The 19696-nt window shown below is 38.5% G+C and overlaps 2 protein-coding genes across 2 annotated transcripts in view; one reads left to right on the top strand and one right to left on the bottom strand.

Moving 5' to 3' along the window:
* LOC6047624 (tachykinin-like peptides receptor 86C) overlaps positions 1-19696 on the bottom strand; it is a 195399-nt gene that overhangs the window by 107491 nt on the left and 68212 nt on the right. The window contains exon 5 of the mRNA XM_038248917.1: positions 3783-3917. Coding sequence (XP_038104845.1) covers positions 3783-3917 — 135 coding nt within the window. The remainder of the gene's footprint in view (positions 1-3782; positions 3918-19696) is intronic.
* LOC6039374 (phenoloxidase 2) lies at positions 6338-18365 on the top strand. The gene is given in 5 exon segments (XM_038248916.1): positions 6338-6671; positions 14224-15200; positions 15261-15406; positions 17779-18002; positions 18005-18365. Coding segments are annotated over 5 exon segments (1893 nt in total). The 5' UTR covers positions 6338-6376; the 3' UTR covers positions 18256-18365.

The following is a 19696-nucleotide window of genomic DNA, read 5'->3' as shown; positions in this document are numbered from 1 at the left end:
CCCGAGTTATAATTACAAATGTTTACGGTAGTCTCACTTGTACGTGCGTCAAACGCGTTCTGACCTGAAATCCCTTTGGCCTTTTGTCGCACTTACATCATCGAATTTTGGGGATCTGTGAAGGTCAAAAGATGTGGCATTGTGAGATGCACAAAATGGCGTTCTTAACTCAATTTGGCCCAAAATGCACGTACGACAAGTTAGCACGACGGCGACGAATTGAAGGAATAACATAGCATAGGCGGAAGCCCAAATATGAGTTTTATATTTTATCCATCTTTAACCAATTTTGCAAATGTGCGCAAAACCTACAACTTGGCACGATGGTAAATTGAATGCTTTTTTTTTTTGCTCTCTTTATGCATACAGAAAGGGGAAAAGATGGTTATTCAATTTCCGACTTAAGAGTCAATATGTGCCGAAACGTTCAAGAATATCCTCCATGCTTTGCGGAAAGGGTTTATGCCAAAACTACGTAACCATAGCTTTCTCCGAGCTTGCTCAGAATTCAAACAAACCAAACGTATGAAGATACGAGATGAGATACGTAATTTCTGAACAAACCAAAAACTGTATCCAGTTTCGATACCCGACCTATAAAGCCGGAACCGGAAACCCAAACAAGAGATACAATCACATTATGCTCACTCTGAAAACAAGGAAATTCTTCGCAAAACAAACCAGCGCAACATCTGAGTCGAGTTTGTCCGGAGTTTTCTTTTTCTTTCTTGTGTTTTCACTGGCACAATCCCATTTTGCGGGTGAAAAATCAATTTTCATACCGCATTTCATCTGGCAGGCGATAACAAAAAAAATCAAACGACGGACGGTGAATTTTAATCAAAAAACCGCGTCACAGCCCCCATCACTCCCGTCACGCCGTTGCGTTTTACGTTTCGACACGAGATTCAGGTAGCGCAAGTTCGTTAATTAACGGTGCCTGGCTGGCAGCTGCTGTACGCGGAATAAATTGATACGCTCAAATAAATTTGCGCGATTTATGTGCACGCTCACTGCAAGATATTGGACACATTTTTAAGTGATATTTGGTGTGACGCTGTTTTATGCCGTTCTATGCAACAATGTCCCACGTTTGAAAACATTCAACTCGTCGTATTCATGATGACTCGCCCCGTGTGCATTTTGGGTAAAATTGAGCTAAAAACGTTATTTTGTGCAGTACCTTTTGTTTTTTAAAGATCCCCAAAATTCGATTTCATCCCTGAAATATTCAACAAAGCCGTCCAAAGTGGTAACTCTTCATAATAAAGTAGTGTGACAACTGTACAGTAGGATTTTAGTCAGAGGACTTTTTATCACATGTAAATGCCCAACTACTGCACAAACATTAAATGTTTGTTTTTTATTTGAAGCTCTGGAATCCGGCAACCAACTTCAACAAAACTTCGGGACAATGCACAGAATGGTTAGCCAAACAAAACATGTTTGTTTTTGTTTACATTACGTGCTCTTGGTTTAGGTTATTCAAGGTCAATAACGAAAACTTAAGAGCGAGTCCACGAGCAAAGCGTACCCGTCTCGCATCGACCTCACCAATCTGCCTGAATTTTTCAGGGGTTGTTTGTACATATAAAACTAGCATCCGGCCAAAATATGAGCACTCTAGGTCAACGGGAAGTGGGGCAAATCGGGACACAAAGTTTGATGGTTCAAAAACGTCAAAAATGTTTAAAAGGCTATAATTTAGGCAAAATTAATTTAATTTAAAATTTCAAAATGCATCTGAAAGGGCTGGAAAAATGCAACAAAATGCAGGGAGAAGCATCTCAACTGGTAAAATCTAAAGGGAGTTATTGGCATTTTAGTGAAAAAATAGCATAATTTTCAAATTCAAATAAAAAAGTGTTCCATCCAGATATCAACTCGGTTCGACCTGCAGCTTGTAGGGGACATCTGGGACTACCATCTGAGACTGAGAACGCTTTGGGTATGGCAGTTTAACATATTAAAGAGACACTTTTACTTTTAGTGAATTTTTTGATTGTAAATTTTTGCTCGGGGGACCCCTTAGATCCCATTTTCTAGTGATAATTTTTTCGTGTTCCTGAGACAATTTCACAATAGAAACATGCACAAAAATGTTTATTTTCATCCATTTTAAAAGTTAAAATATAATCTTCGATTCACATCTAATGAAAATCAAGTTCGTTTCCATGGATACTAGATGTCACCAGAAAAAGGCAGCTTCTTATTTTTTTAACTTTAATTTTTTGAAGGGTTAGGCAGATTGGTGAGGACCAAACGACGTCCCATACAAAGGGGTATGCCCTGTTCGTGAACTCGCTCTTAAGTATTCCTCGGAACTTCAAAAAGCGACGTGCGACAAGATAGCACGATCACGTCAAACTGAGAAAAACGCGGTTGAGACTTTTACACATTGTTGCTGAATTTATACAAATAAATGTCCAAGGTTTACAGTTTTGCCCTGTATGTCCCTATACTCCAGATTTATTTTTAGGGACCTACATAGGGAAATGAAATGTTCTGGGAGAAATTTCAAACACCCAAAGTCATTTAAATATAAGGTTGAAAAACTTGTAGTTTTTTTTTTTTTTTTGGTGCTGCAACTTTTTTGTACCGAACAAGCACAAACATAACAAAAACTACCAGATTATTTTCAACGACAGTTTTACAATACTTGTGATTGTTATAAGTCTCATTTTTTTGCCAAAATAATTTTAAATTGATTCCAACCTTGCTCTTGCATGATCTTGTTGCTCGACTGGAACCCCGATTTGACAGTTCGATTGGAACCCTGAGAGTGACATTTCGCCTCTCCGTATAGGCTCTCTATTTATTTTGCTTCGCTGTTATAGTTTTTGCACGCAAATAATATTATAAGCAAGTTTTTTGGAATATCAACTAAAAATAGACTATTTAGTGGCAATCAGTCATGATTGACCAAAACAAAATTAGACAATTATGCGGGCAGTATACGAAAGGGTAGAATAAAACCCCTCCGCAAAATCGGCAGATTATTTTGCGAAAAAATTTGTTTCCACCGTTTAAAGAAAATCACTTTGAGACTTAGCCAATTCTAGCAATGCAGACACCAAAATAAACGGCTTAAGTGCTTTTTTTTCATCAGCTTTTTGTCTTGAGAAATTCATCAGGCATAGCTGTGCACAATAATCAGCTTTATCAATGTTAAAACATAATAAAAAAACGTGATTCTGAATCAACTAAATTGAGCAGCTCAATCCGTTTATCTCACATGTCCAAAGAATTTTCAAATTTATCTTGATTAACATCTAAATTGCAAATCTGGTGATTTCCCCAGAGTTCAAGAAAAAAAACCCAAATCTGAAAATTACACCATTTGCAAGCATTGTACTCTCGAGCATCATCAACTTGGGGGCGTTATCATTTGGATGGGTGAACGAAAGAAAAGATGCAATGAGTTAGGTAAATATGAAATTTCCTAATTATTTTATAACTTCAAAAGTCAAATATGGAACAAGAAAAAGTCAGATGTACAGTCCCAGATTACGAATTCTGTGAAATTTACTAAAACACTCACTCTCTAATACATGAATCGGATAAATATCAATAGTCTCTCAGAGTTCCGCCCACCTGGACACAAAGATCAAGTAAGCGGAAATATCTCTGAACACTCAAGGGTTATTCAGCTGCGAAGAAAAGAAATAGAAGGAAATGCATGTATTTCCAGCGAGCACCTTATGAAAAGGATTTTCACCTGAAATTGTCGCCAAATATTAGTGCTTTTCCCCTAATCCTTCGGAAGCGAACAGCAATCTTACCGTTTCGTCATCACAGTCGAGTACATGAGGCAGGGCGCGGCCAGGACGCAGCTGAGGGCCCAGATGATGAGCAGGAAGAGGCGCGCCTTCTTCCGGGACGTCCGATGCCGCAGTGGGTGCACGATGGCAATATAACTGCAAAGAAAAGAGAGCAACACAAACCAAGATTATGAAAAATGTGACTACCTCCATTCAGGCTTGATGCGAGGCAGCCGACGACCTAAATTTCTCACAAAACGACAAAAGGATTATTGTTATTTTCTTCGAATAAAAGGTAGGTACTCGGTGGAAAATGCAGCATCTCTTGATGCTACCGGACTTGACAGGAAAACCTCTTCTTCCTGATGGCACATTCGCTAGGTTGTTCTCTCCTCTGGCTTGTTTATTGCTATACAGCTGGAACAATTCGTCAGAAAAGTTGCTGCCTTTGTGAAGGGAAAAAAACACCCAATGGATGAACGTTGAGCAAAACGACGAACAACGTTTGTCTTTTGGAAATAGCTTGGCGGGACAGCTAAAGACGAAATTTGTCAAATGACGTCCAATGAATGTTTTATAGAGAAGAGAAAATTTGCTCCTTTCGTTCTGCGTCTTGAGATGCACAGCTGCTGGTTGGTTAGTTATTCGGAGAAACTTCCAGGAATGAAATTGACGTTTGTGGAAATTATGTTTGAGGTTTTTACGGCACAAGCATCGAAACCAATTTGATCGCCCGAAGGAAATCAATTCTTGTCGGGGATGTGTTTCGTTTATTGGACTGAAGAGAAAATAAAAACAAATTGTAATTTCGCTATAATTCTTTTTTTGCGTTATGCAATTCGTTCTTTTGTTCTTTTGTTCTTTTGTTCTTTTGTTCTTTTGTTCTTTTGTTCTTTTGTTCTTTTGTTCTTTTGTTCTTTTGTTCTTTTGTTCTTTTGTTCTTTTGTTCTTTTGTTCTTTTGTTCTTTTGTTCTTTTGTTCTTTTGTTCTTTTGTTCTTTTGTTCTTTTGTTCTTTTGTTCTTTTGTTCTTTTGTTCTTTTGTTCTTTTGTTCTTTTGTTCTTTTGTTCTTTTGTTCTTTTGTTCTTTTGTTCTTTTGTTCTTTTGTTCTTTTGTTCTTTTGTTCTTTTGTTCTTTTGTTCTTTTGTTCTTTTGTTCTTTTGTTCTTTTGTTCTTTTGTTCTTTTGTTCTTTTGTTCTTTTGTTCTTTTGTTCTTTTGTTCTTTTGTTCTTTTGTTCTTTTGTTCTTTTGTTCTTTTGTTCTTTTGTTCTTTTGTTCTTTTGTTCTTTTGTTCTTTTGTTCTTTTGTTCTTTTGTTCTTTTGTTCTTTTGTTCTTTTGTTCTTTTGTTCTTTTGTTCTTTTGTTCTTTTGTTCTTTTGTTCTTTTGTTCTTTTGTTCTTTTGTTCTTTTGTTCTTTTGTTCTTTTGTTCTTTTGTTCTTTTGTTCTTTTGTTCTTTTGTTCTTTTGTTCTTTTGTTCTTTTGTTCTTTTGTTCTTTTGTTCTTTTGTTCTTTTGTTCTTTTGTTCTTTTGTTCTTTTGTTCTTTTGTTCTTTTGTTCTTTTGTTCTTTTGTTCTTTTGTTCTTTTGTTCTTTTGTTCTTTTGTTCTTTTGTTCTTTTGTTCTTTTGTTCTTTTGTTCTTTTGTTCTTTTGTTCTTTTGTTCTTTTGTTCTTTTGTTCTTTTGTTCTTTTGTTCTTTTGTTCTTTTGTTCTTTTGTTCTTTTGTTCTTTTGTTCTTTTGTTCTTTTGTTCTTTTGTTCTTTTGTTCTTTTGTTCTTTTGTTCTTTTGTTCTTTTGTTCTTTTGTTCTTTTGTTCTTTTGTTCTTTTGTTCTTTTGTTCTTTTGTTCTTTTGTTCTTTTACTCTATGAAAAAAGCTGACTCATTACAATCTTAAAGTTCAACCACAAACTCATTTTCAAGGTTGCAGACCGACAAAACTGTGCACAAAATTTGCCATTGACCCCGTGCTACAAGCCCACGAGGCAGAAGCAAAGTTGTTACGTGAAAGTTTTTATCTCACTCTGAGAACACCCACACAGACACAGTGCCGAAAAAAACTGAACCAACCGAAAACAGAACGATTAAACATCGTATAAATAAATCACAAGTTCAAACGGTGCCCATGCTGAGTGTCGAGTTCATGTTGCGGTTTTTCTACTTGAAAAAAAAAATGCTTCCTGGTATAGAAAGATTCAACCTAGGGGTGTTCTTTAACTTACTTGGAGAGTGCTATAAAATTGCTAACAGCCATTATAGCAAATGTGACATTTGTGAGTTTTAATGAATTTGTAGAAATTTATCTCTTGCTGGTTAGAACGCATTTCACGCACAATTTCACTCTGAGTACTTTTAATTGGACAAAAGTTTGTGCAGGTCATTATCACTGATGGCTGCGGTTTCGGCCGGTCCGCTCGAGGATAAGGCAGTGACCTCTTTCTCTGCTCTACGGCCAAAACGCATGACGCAACTGATAATGGCCATGGCCTGGGATAACACGACCCGGCTCGAACGTTATGACTTTGCTATAAAAAGTGCCCGCAGGTCATCCACAAACCGTTAGTTCTCGTTGAACCGTGTCAGTGTCCAAGTGTCCGTGAATTTTCCCTACTGCCCCATCATGATACACAAAAAGAACCTGCTGCTGCTGTACGACCGTCCCCGGGAGCCCATCTTCATGGGCAAGGGCAAAGCTATCTTTGACGTTCCGGACAACTACCTCACAGACCGGTACCGCCCGATCGGTCCGGAGATCCAGAACCGGTTCGGCGATCAGGCCGAAGAGCGCATCCCCGTTCGGAGCATTGCCCTGCCAGATCTGCGCATCCCGATGTCCTTGGGTCGGCAGGAACAATTTTCGCTGTTTATTCCACGTCACCGAAAGATTGCCGCCCGGCTGATCGATATCTTCATGGGTAAGCACCGTCTAATACGGGCTCAATAGTGCCTAATTTTCTACTTCCGCAAGATTGCTTCCGAGAAAGTCCCGGCATTTCTTCGTAGTCTTTGAAGCTTCATTAATGAGGACCACGCAGCAATAAATTATAAACAGCTCAATTTTGGTCTGAGATTGGGGAGGGGAGGATGTTCCGTTTTCATGGAAATCTCCTTTTTCAAAAGATGAGCATCGACTTTTGGTGGGGGAGTTTCCATCGCAACAATCGTGGTGCCCTTTTACGGCGCGGTTCGGCGAGAGTGATTTCAATAGCAATCCAATTTGCGAAACGGGCTGGTCATTAGAAATAACAAGTTGCTGTTGACACCACCAGCAGGGGAGGTACTGAGTTAAAAGAAGAATACAATGTAACATTTTGGACATACAATATTCGATCCACTCTCATTATGTCCTGTTTCCTGATAAATAATAAAAGCATGATTTTGTTTTGTCAAACAACTAGAATTTTCTATATCAACATTTTTTTCTTTCAAATTCACGTTTAACGTTCAACGACTAATAGACTAATATGTTACATTTTCCAACGATAGTACGTGATAAAATACAAATATCGTTCCGAAAGCAATCTTTTCTCTTAAATGCTTAAATGCATTTTTATTTTTATTTTAATACACTGTTTTCTTTCAAATGTTGAAGCCATGGCTGGTAGTTTCAATTTTTAAACTTTTAATAGTAGTTTATGCAACAAGTTGCAAAAAGAGGATTTTTTCAGCACGAGTCGTACATTTATCCAACGAGGTTCACCGAGTTGGATAAATACGAAGAGTGCTGAAAAAATCAAGTTTTGCAACGAGTTCCATACAACATTTTTTGCAATTCCAAAAAACACACACTGAATGAAATTTTATGTCAAATTTTCATATATTTTGTCAATAAATCGTTTAAATCAAAAAAATGTTGAAAAGTGTTACTCTTCGAAACAAGTGCTGAAAAGTTCATTTTTTCAGCACCCATTTGAGTGCTGAAAAGTAACACTTTTCAGCATTTATTTTGAAAAGTGTTGCTATTCGATTCTGTTATTTTTGGTACAGAAAAGTAGGCTATTTCGTCGTTCAAGAATAACAGGAAAAGTAAGTAGTTTCACGACGGAATTGCAAAAATTAAATTAGAAGTTGAGCTTGCCAAGCAAAACCCTCAATTTGAACGAACTCAATTTTAACAAACTCTGATTTGACACTATATCATTAAACCCGGGACTTAAGAAATGTTCAATGTTGTTGTTCTACAAAGATAGCAAAAGCCTGCATAATTATTTTTCCTTTTCTCACTGCCCTCTAATAGTTTTCTTGCGAAGCTTTTCCTACAGTTCACAGGAATAAAAATGACGCTTTCACTCCAAACACTACCGCTGGAAAGATATGGCCGACTTCCTGAAAGTTTGCTTTGTACTTATTGAATTCAATTTCTCTTGCCGGTCAATTTCATAAAATAACAGTAATTTAATATTTTGATGTTTTTCATTTTGAAACAAATTGCATTCTGCATAAGTGTTAAGCTTTCTATCCACAATTCCATGAAAAAAAAATCTGTGCCAATTTAGTTTGTTACCATTTCCTTCAGTATAAAGAAAAACATAGGTTTGATATAATTGGATTTTTTTTATTCTTAGTTTGCTATGCATTCAGGAAATCCCAAATCACACGTGAACAAAATAAAAAATGCTTGTGTTTGAATAAAATAATACATAAAAAACACATTTTGACGAATTTTATTCTTTTCAGTGAGTGATTTTAAATAGTAACAGTAAATTGAGCTTCGGCTTACACAGAACATCTATTTTTTACTCAAAAAAAAATCAAACCATCCACATTAACGACCCCCGGGTCTTTTGTGGTCTCTATTGCAAGTTTCTGCTCGAACCTAGGAGTCCGAAGGCTTGAATGGGGAGAGCACCCAAACCTCTTTTACTCCAAGGAACCTTCCACCCCAGTGTTTGAACTGACGACCTTTGGATTGTGAGTCCAACCGCCGCCAGCGATTCCACCGGAGTAGGCTTGGTTTGGTGTGTGTTTGTACTTATGGCATGGAGATGGCTCCTACATCTGGAATGACTTAACAGCCTAACAACAACCAAGGCTGGGACCGACATTTTACTTCCTCATCCGATGGAAGGTTGCAGCAGATGGGAATCGAACCCAGAATCATCCGCTTACAAAGCGGACAGCGTAACCATTCGGCCACGCACTGCCTATTTTTTACTCACAGTTTGTTAACTTGGTTACGTTTTCATTTCTTTTGAAATTTGCTTCCAGTTACGTGATCAGATTTTTTATTCCACCCAAATTCCTAACCTGCAAAGTTCAACTGCGGGCCATCGTGTAAGATTAATCTTTGAAGCAAAATTCCGCCCTGTTGTGCAAACAGACCCAAATGCCAGTCATAAGTAATCCTCTCAAAAGACTTTCTCGAACCAATCCATCCGCTGCACAGGTAAATATACACCTCTCTAACGTTAAGGAAATTGGTTATGGTCTCGTTTCAACAAAATTCCAACATTTCAAAAAGCTAGCTGTATACTAGCGTCAAAAAAAACTATATACTAGCGTGGTTCACGGATATATGAAAACGACAAAAGTGTTCAATTTCGTTTGCATCAATCGGAATTTTAAAGCACTATGACCCCAGAAGCGAGCCGGAAAATTTGAGCTCATTTGGATAAGGTCCAGTTTTGATTTGAAGTTAGTGTGGAACATTAATCAAACCCCTGTCAAATTTTCCTATTCTAAGGTTTCTTAAAGGTTTTGATCCGGAAAACAACTATGTGGAACATTGCAAAGTGCTAGGAATTGCTCAGGAAAAGATACAGGATGTTTTTTGAAGTTTACTTTTTTCGGCCAAATTTCAAAATATCTGGAGTTTTTTTTTTTTTTTAAATGTCCAATAAACCAAATTTCCAGTTTTTGGTTCAGGCAAAAACTTAAAATTTGGTTTATTGGACACTTTCAAAAAATATTCCAGATATGCTCAAAAAATTAACCTGTTTCTTTTCGGGATCAATGTTCTACAATTTTTTTCCCGGATCAAAACCTATAAGAAAACTATTACATGATAAAATTTTATCGGGTTGAGGAAAACTTTCAAGAAGAAAAGTTAAAAAGTGAGAAATAAATCTATTAAATTTATTGAAATTCCATTCTAACTTCAGATCTAAACTGGAGCAACTAAACCTTAACCAAATCAGCTCAAATTTTCAGGGTAGCTTTTAGGGTCATAGTACTTCAAAATTCCGGTTGATGCAAACGAAATTGAACACTTTTGTCTTTTTTCATATATCCGTGAACCACGCTACTGTATACCTACTAGTGCAGCAAAGCTTATCCGATGTTGGATTTGTCTGCTCTGAAAAGTGCATTCCAGAACTGAAGCCGTGCGTTACCCGGTTCTTCTTCATTTTTTTTATCAACCTTGCAAAGTTCTACACAAATATCTGCAAGTAGATATTGCACGTGATTCTGCGTCGTACTCTGATGATGTTTTGGTAGAGATATTTTTTTTATCTCTCGTCAACTTTTGAGGATGCAAACTTGTTTGAGTTTCATCCACTTTCGCCAATTTTTTGGCAACTTTTTACTCGATGTTCACCCACGTCAGGGCAATACTGGAAAGGTGCATAGCTGAAATTTTGCATAATGTAGATTCCTCGTATGTTTCAATTTTGGGTAATCATAAATCGGACATATTTCATTCCCATATTGTGCGTATTCCCGAAAAAGCCACGCGGCATACCAGCCTTGAAACGACGCGCCGCACTTTCGGCAAATGCGCGCTGTCAAATCCTATACTGCGCGTTTTGTTTTTGTTGATCTTCTTCTTCAAATTGCATGGCAATGTTGCCGGGTATGTTTTTAATGCACCAAAAGTGGAGAAAATCGTTGACAACAGTGTCTGAGGCACATTCTGAAATGCCACGCGGCGTGTACCTTCGAGAGAAACGGACAATATTAACCCATCCGAGTGGAAAACAGTCCTCACCCATCCAAGTTGATAACCGTCCTCATACTGTGAGTTAAAAATTACAGTTACCAGATTAAAAGAAAAAAGCTCGCGATCGGAGAAGGTTTGCCCATCCAAAATCAAAACAAAATTGTCAATGTTGAGAGCGGAGCCCAAGATTTTGAGTCAGTACGAGTAGTAAAAAAAGTCTTACATAGACGCAGTCGTGCTATTTTGTCGCACTCGTCATCTCGACGTACCGAGAAAAACGCGTTTAATGTTTGACCTTGAATTAAAACAATCACGTTTTGTTTGGCTGACCGTTCTGAGCATTGTCCCAAAGTTGAATTTGGTTGCCGAAGTCCCGAGTAAGGATTGTCGCACTCAGGGGAGTGTGGGGAGACTTGATCCCCTTTTTTTGTATCGCACATAACTCTGTCAATTTCTCGCAAAACTACGATCTTTTTGCATGAATTGAAAGCTTAAACATTCAACTATGTTTGGCTGATAAGGGTATTTCATTACAAAAACTGTTCGAATCATGCCAAGCGTTTTAAAAAAATATTTTAAACCGGTATTTTCAAAATGTTGGGGGTAATTTGATCCCCCTTTCAACATTTTGAAGAAATCTTAAGGAAAATGTTTTTTATTCATCCAAACTTTTAATTTTCTATAAGTTACAGCAATTTTACATTAAACCTGTACGTTTGTGTTCAAAATATAACAAGTTTAGCAGGCAAAAAATTTAAAAACCTCAAATTTTCTTTTTTGGACCAAAATTGAGCATGTTTACAAAAGCTGGTAATTTTTGTTTACAAAACTTTTGAAAAATGGTTCAAACTGCAGGAAGTTATGCACAACTATACTAAAGGAAACTATGTACGAAAACCCAGCTAATTACTTGATCTTGAGGCTGATTCCAGTGACTGTAAAAATGCACGGATCAAGTCTCCCTAAACGCACTTTTTTAAACAATTGATTGTAAAAATAGTATGACGATAACTTTAACGTCAAATACGTAAGGGTTTTTTAGTTGATATGTTTATCAAACAATTCATGTATAAACAATATTTTTTGAATAGTTTTTGAGTGTTTTCTATTCTTATCAAAACAAAGAAAAAAGATCTCTTGGAAGTCTTCCCAGTCACGGCGTTCTCATAGGATTCTTACAGAAATCTAGCAGAGCGAAAATATTCTTACAAGAACGGTGCCATCATCCTGCCAGAACTTTGCTAGAATTCTCAAAGAATTCTAGCTCAAATGCAATAACCGGTTCTAGCAGGAGCTGGCGAAATTAATCGGTTCTGTCAGAATCCTGCTAGAATTTTACTAGAACTGTTCTGACAGGCCTCCTGTTAGAATTCAGTAAGAATTTTGCTAGAATGAGTTGGAAAAAATCTGCTAGAATCCTGCTAGAATTTTGCCAGAATTATTGATCTGGGAAAAAAGTTAATAAATTTTGAGTTACTTTTTATTTAATCAACACAATTTTTATTCTCGCTTTACAAAATTATTACACAGTGAAAATCAGATGCAATGCGATGAGTCTTCCTTGGATAAATATTCACTACTGGCTTCGGTCAGTTCCGAGCGTTCCGAGTGCGTGGCCATTCATCATCCGGAGAATCGACCAACATATACGCATGCGATGCTTGCGACCGAGCTTACGACATAATCGCGAACGACGGCATTTCTGTATGTATTCATATTCAACGGAGAATTCACGGATTTCAGCCATCTTTGAAGATCTCTGCAAAAACAAAGAAAAGAACATAAGATTTAACGGAATTGTCTGTTGAATCCTATGAAGATTTGTACGGCTTGCCAAAACAGAATCATGTGACTTTTTCTTTATTTTTTTTTTTAATTTTGTGTGCACCGACTTACCAGATTCACGAAACACCTTTCCTCTTGTCAATTCTTAAAAAAAAGAAAGATCGTCGGAAAACATGCGGTTTTGGCGAAAATCTTGTTCGCCACCAACCGGATGGCGAAAAAATGTTCTGTCAGAACATTCCAGTAAAGTTCTAGCAGAATTCTTACAGATTTCGCCCTGCTAGAACATTCTAATACATTTCTAACAAAATTATGACAGACCTGCTAGAATCATTCTAGCAGGATTCTAGCAGAACCATTTCTGCCAGAAAATCTCGTGACCGGGTTGGAGCACTTTTTAGAAAAATGTGTGTAACTCTATCTAAACATTTTTAATTTTTTTTTCTTTGTTTTCTACAATGAGTTTTAGCCAATTTCGCCCAACTTTCTAGAACAAAGCTAATTGTTTTACCCACATGCTGACGAGATACAGGCTTGGGATCAAGTGTCCCCGGGGATCAAGTCTCCCCACTCTCCCCTACATCAATTTTCAGGGTGGTGTGTCAAGATAGCACGACAGGATTTAAATTTCTTTCATATGAAAAGTGAAAACAATGCAGTATTTTTGGTTTTATTGAATATTTCAGGATTTAAATTGAATTTGTGAGATCTGTGACGATCAAAAGTTGAAGTATTTTGACTGCTTTTTAGACTTTTTATCTTACTTGCCGTTGGCTGAATTTGATAATCCTCTAATATCCTATTCCAACTGCAACGAAAAGAAACCCCTGACAGGCAGCTCATATTTCACGCAATTTTCCACCGTCACTTTTGCCAAATCTCAGAGCGTGGAGCAATCAGCATCACGTCACACAAAATGGGTTTTCTGGGATCTAATAGTTCTAGTTCGCAAACAAGCTCTGGATAAAGTTGGATCGCGACACGTGGAAATCTGGAGCAACATTTAAAAAATGCGGATAAGCATTTTTAAAGCCAGAACTATTTTTTTAAGCAGTAACTGGGAATTTACAAAATTGTTCTGGCTGTCAAAATGCTCATGCGCTTTTTTCAAATGTTTCTCCCGAAATGTGACTTCATCGGAACGAGCCCGAATTGCGCCGCAAAAATTGTGCTGACACGTGGAAGTAGCGAGGAAAATTTTATTTCCAACGACTGCACGAATCACACCAAATCGATGTGCTTCTTTTGAAAAACATAGGTATGGTTTCATGTTTTCCTGCGAGGAAGAAAAAATGATTGCAAATATCATATCGTTTTATTTTTACATTTAATGGGAAGCTTATTAAGGCCTTAAAGCCTAATGACGTCTTGAACTTATGTTACTTTATACATTAAAACTGGATGAGATAAGTTAATATGCAAATAAAGATGAAAAAAGATGCCATCACATCTAATTACAGCGTGAACCAATCAGCTTAATTTGGTGGTTAAGAATCCTCAGCCAGGTTCCGTGTTTATAACGAAGGCCTTATCAAGTTAAAAAAATATAGTTACGAAATGGTAATTACCGTCTTCAATACATAGAAAAAAATGGTAATATTCATCTGGAAATGGTGACAGATTTTGTGTCAAAAAAATTATTAATTTTACCTTAGAAAATGATGAATTTTCATCAGTTTTTGATGAATATTCTTCAGGTTCATATTTTACACATTTTTTATGTAATATTACTCAAAAAAAGTGGTAATATGCAACCTACCAAATTTTCAACATTCAAAAATTCAACTTTTTTTTCTGTGTAGGTATGCGCAACATTGACGACCTGCAGAGCTGTGCCGTGTTTGCGCGGGACCGCATCAATCCGTACCTCTTCAACTATGCCCTGTCGGTGGCACTGCTGCACCGTCGGGACACCAAGAACCTGGACATACCGTCGATCGTGGAGGTCTTCCCGGACAAGTACATTGACTCGAAGGTGTTTGAGCAGGTCCGCGAGGAAGCCACCGTTGTGCCCGAAGGTATGCGAATGCCGATCGTCATCCCGAAGGATTTTACGGCGTCGGACCTGGATGAGGAGCACCGGCTGTGGTACTTCCGGGAGGATATCGGCGTAAATCTGCACCACTGGCACTGGCATCTGGTGTATCCGTTCGATGCCTCGAACCGAGCCATCGTGGACAAGGACCGTCGCGGAGAACTGTTTTACTACATGCACTCGCAGCTGATCGCGCGCTACAACTTCGAACGGCTGTGCAACCGACTTCAGCGCGTGAAGCGATTGAACAACCTCCGTGAACCCATCGCCGAGGGCTACTTCCCCAAGCTGGACTCGCTGGTCGCCAGCAGAACTTGGCCCGGTCGTGTGGACAATGCCGTCATCAAGGATCTGAACCGTGAGCTGGACCAAATCAAGCAAGACGTGGCCGACGTAGAGCGTTGGATTGACCGTATCTACGAGGCCGTCCACCAGGGCTTCGTCGTGGACGAGTCCGGCAATCGGATCTTCCTGGACGAGGAAAAGGGCATCGACGTCTTGGGCAACATCATCGAATCGTCGATTCTATCACCAAATCGCCAACTGTACGGAGACATGCACAACGCTGGCCACGTGTTCTTGTCGTACACGCACGATCCGGACCACCGCCACCTGGAGTCTTTCGGGGTGATGGGTGACGTGGCCACGGCCATGCGCGATCCAGTGTTCTACCGGTGGCACGCGTACATTGACGACATCTTCCAGGAGCACAAGATTAAGCTGGCGCCGTACAGCAAGCAACAGGTACGACGTACGAATGTCATTATTGCGCCAACACATCCATTGATCGTCATTTCTTTACAGCTGACGTTCGAAGGAATTTCGGTGACGGGAATTGCCGTCAAGTCGGAAGGTGCTCCGGATAACGTGATGCACACATTCTGGCAGCAGTCGGATGTGGACCTGTCCCGCGGCATGGACTTTGTCCCGAGGGGAAACGTTTACGCCAGGTGAGTTTTGATTTGACTGGGATTAATGAGAAATTTATGCATCGCTGTCTGTTTGAGTGCATTTAATTATGAACGCAACCCCATAAATTGGTTGGACATGCAAAATACTTAATTACGTCCAGATTATTTACATACCAGGTAAAGGACTCAAAAGTCGTTAAGGATTAATCTACTTTTTTTACGTTGTACCTACTTGGGGCACGCTCATTTGATGCATAATTCTGCTTCAAAACTTTGCTATCTTTAACTAATTTCTTCGGTAGCGCATTTCAGTCTGATGGAAATGGAAATTAAACCTCACTACTAAGTTACAGTTGGATCGAATTATATCAAATACATGTATTACAGTTCCAAAGTAAAGGTGCTATAAATTGCCAATCAGTCGTGATGAATTGGCTTTCTGTGACATCACCTATAAATCCAATCAGCAGAAATATAATTATCGAAAACACCATGCGTAAAATTAACAACAAGAATTATGCGGCGTGGCCAAGCTGAAACATAATTCAACTGGACCATATTATTCAACTGATATTTTTTAAATTAGTTAAACTTTTTCCATTTCCTCTATATTATATATGCTAACAAAAAAAAGTTTATTTATATTTCAGGTGAAATTTTAGCAGTTAAAGGATACACGCTGATGAACCAATTAGTAGAAACACGTTAATTAGACCATGTCCACCAGCATCCCACATAACTGCTGTTTAATGACCAAGTTGATGCAAATTTACCACCACAAACTAGTGGCCACATGAAATAAATCAAATTCTAATTAATGCGGTGAGACAGTGTAACACCGAGGATGATTCATCCTACTGAGGCAAACATCCCGCTCTGGAACCGGAAATTAACCCCACGTGTACTGCCGTTCTACGCATAATTGTCCCATGTTCAAAAAAGTGCAACTGAGAAAAACGCGATTGAAATTTTTTTACCGATTTCTGTGTTTCTACGCATAATTGTCCCGTGGGTTCCTATTCGCCCTATGTGTCCCTAATCGCCCCAGTTAGCAGTTTATCACCCTTAATTGTGATTCTGTTGCTATAAAACAGATAAACAAGGCATAATGGTTAGTAAAACTAATGATTCCGTGTAAGAAAATACTTGGTGGGACAATTATGCGTAGAAGTACAACGATGGGACAAACAGACTTGGTGTTGTTTTCAATGAGTTTCCGAACAAAGTACCAGATTTTATGTGTTTTTCTTAAAGTACACATCAAACTAAACTTAAAAATGTCATAAAGTCAAAATCGTCCAAAACTGACATGGGACAATTATGCGTAGAACGGCAGTGTAGGTTTGCGAAAGTGGGTGAGAAACAGCCTAAATGGTTCCAGATGGCGCTGAACAGTGTAAATATCGAATGTTTTCCCAAATGTGTAGCAGAACCTGAAGCGTAAATGCAAATTTGATCTGGTTTTAGTAGCAACGCCGAACGGCTTGTTAAATTAATTATATAAGGACAATTGAACACTGGCATTGGGAACACGCATAGGGACAAACTCGGGGAATTAAGGCTTAACGCTTTTTTGTGCGTTCTGGAATGCTTGTTGTGCATTGGACAAATCGATTGGAGAGATGCCAATTTACAGAGCTGGCAAAACATCTGTTGCATTTGCTGGATGACCTTTTTTGTCGAGCGTGAGAGCAGAAAAAAGGGACCATGTCACGATCTGTTAGCAACAGATTATTCAAATTGGAGCCAATTGGGTATGCGGGGACAGAACCGATGGGATGGAAATCAAATTGTCAAAATCTACATTTCCAATTGAATTACAAGTTCTGCTGCACACTGTTGGCTTTAAGATCTGGCGGGGGATAAGCTCAAATGTTATATTGTTAAACAAGGACACCGTTTTAATGAATTGGACACCTTTTGAGGACCCGAAGTTGGAGTTGCACTTTACTGGAGATGGGTTATATTTAAATTCAATAGTCATTTCGAAATGCTTATTTCATTTCCTTCCCTCTACATTTACAAATCCATTGAAAAACAATTCAAATATGAACAGGTAGTTCGACAAATGTCAGTTCCCATATTAGAGTTATTTACAAGCAATGAATAGATTTAATTTTTTGGAATCGTCCACTTTACACTCGTTCAAAGTACGTGCTCAACGTTATGGAGTGCTGTACTAGCTATCCTAGAAGTCATAGGAACTTAATTGAAAAAGTTTTGTCCTCCCCCGTCCTAGTTTTCATCTACGGGAACGACAAACACCATAAAATTAATGAAAACTGTATTCCAACTTCAAGAATGCACTTCAAATGGAAATTTTCGCATCAATTTCCAATTATAGCACGCTCCGTTACCATACTTGACACCATTTCTCAACGATTGTTATATCTTTTCCCCTTCTCTGACAGGTTCACTCACCTTCAGCACGCTCCATTTATTTTCACCATTCAAATCGACAACGACTCCGACGCCCAACGAATGGGCTTCGTGCGCATCTTTATGGCGCCGAAGAACGACGAACGTGGCCAGCCGATGCTGTTCCGCGACCAGCGACTGTTTATGGTCAAAACGAACGTTTGATCTGACCTGAGTCCACCTGATTCGTTCCGGAGCGGCGTTCCAGAGGCTTCCCAACCGAGCTGTTCGTGATGGTATCCGACTACGAGGAGGATCGCGTCGTGCAGGATCTGGTCGGAACGTGCAACGATGCCGCGTCCTACTGTGGCGTGCGCGATCGACTCTACCCGGACAAGAAGGCGATGGGCTATCCGTTTGACCGGTTGGCACGCACCGGGGTGGACCGGCTGGCGACGTTCCTGACGCCAAACATGGCCGTCCAGGCGGTGAACGTCATCCATATCGACAAAACGGTTCAGCGGACCTAGGATTTTGGAGATGTCCTATTTCAAAATTTTATAACAAATCTTTCGGAAAATGATTTTTATGGCACATTGTTATTCTATATTCAAGCAAATATATCAAATTTATATTCAACTATGCAATTAGATATGGGTCATTCCATCTGAAGCGGAATAGCATTTGAAAATTACCCTCTCCGATCCTGCTCAAATTTGGCAGGGCTGTTGATACTATCAAAACAAGCAAGAATCCCGAATTTCATCCAAATCGGACCACCCCCTCCATTTTTGTACCTCCCCAAAAATCGACTTTTGGCGATTTTTGCCCAAACCTCCTAGTTTCAAACGACGATAACTCAGGAACCACAAATCTTAGAGGGTCAGTATTAAACTTATTTTTGAAGGAAATTGGACGTAGAATCCATTTCCGTGATCAAAATTTTGATTAATTTATTTTTTCTACCTGTATTGCGCAATTGAAAACTTTAAACGGCCGTATCTCAAAACACCCCAACTTATTTTTTTTATTTGACCTCACCATCGTGTTCCCTGGTCAATTTTACATAAGAATCACTTATCGACAGAAATGAATATGTTTCGTTCCAGAGATATCGATTTTTAAAGTTTTGTGTTTTCGAGATTACCTACATCAGCTTCATTCACCGCATCTGCTAGAAGCACACAGGCGGGCTGATCAATAACTGCTACCTGGCAATTTATTGAAATAATATTTCATCATAAATAATCTTTATCAAATTGGGCAAAAATGACTGTATAACACTGTAGGAAACTGGAGTTGAATCACGAATGTTTATCTGCTCAAAAAAATGAATGAAGTGAATTTCTGTGCGAACCCACAGGACTGAGCAATAACGACACACAGTAAAGGGCAGAATTGGATTCCGACGGAGCGAGCAGGAAAATGCAATCAAGCTTGTTAGTAATACTGAACAATAAGTGCACGATACATTACTGAGTAAAAAATATGAACTAAAATTAATAAAATTTGTTGACACGTTGTACTCTAGTGAAGGACGATCACAAGGAGTAGGAAAAGGATTTCTGGAAAGTATAAAACTGAAAATTTAAGAAAATCACAAAGTTTGATTTGCTGCAAAGCGGCTTATTCCCCAAATTTAGTTGCGATGATTTCGACACCGTCTGAACAACATTTTTTTTCTACTATCATTCTTGGATTCTTTTAATCAAATGGAGCTGGCTCATAATATAAAAATTGATTAAATATGATCAATCTTTTAAACCATAGATCGGATTTGCCAAATTATGCTAAAGTGCCAATAATAGACTATAATAATAATAATGATAACAACTAATAACTGTAACTTGGATTTTGCCCGCAGTTTTCTCTCGCACTTTTGACAACAAGAATTCACAAAACTAGGCAACCGCTCGTTGTTTATTTACATTTCCAGTCGCAGTTTCCACCAAACTGGACTTTCGCACCTCA

Source organism: Culex quinquefasciatus, chromosome 1, assembly GCF_015732765.1.
Source record: "Culex quinquefasciatus strain JHB chromosome 1, VPISU_Cqui_1.0_pri_paternal, whole genome shotgun sequence".
In the NCBI taxonomy this organism is placed as follows: Eukaryota; Metazoa; Arthropoda; class Insecta; order Diptera; family Culicidae; genus Culex; species Culex quinquefasciatus.
Note: the sequence above shows the minus strand (reverse complement) of the source record. Positions and strands in the feature narration are given on the sequence as shown.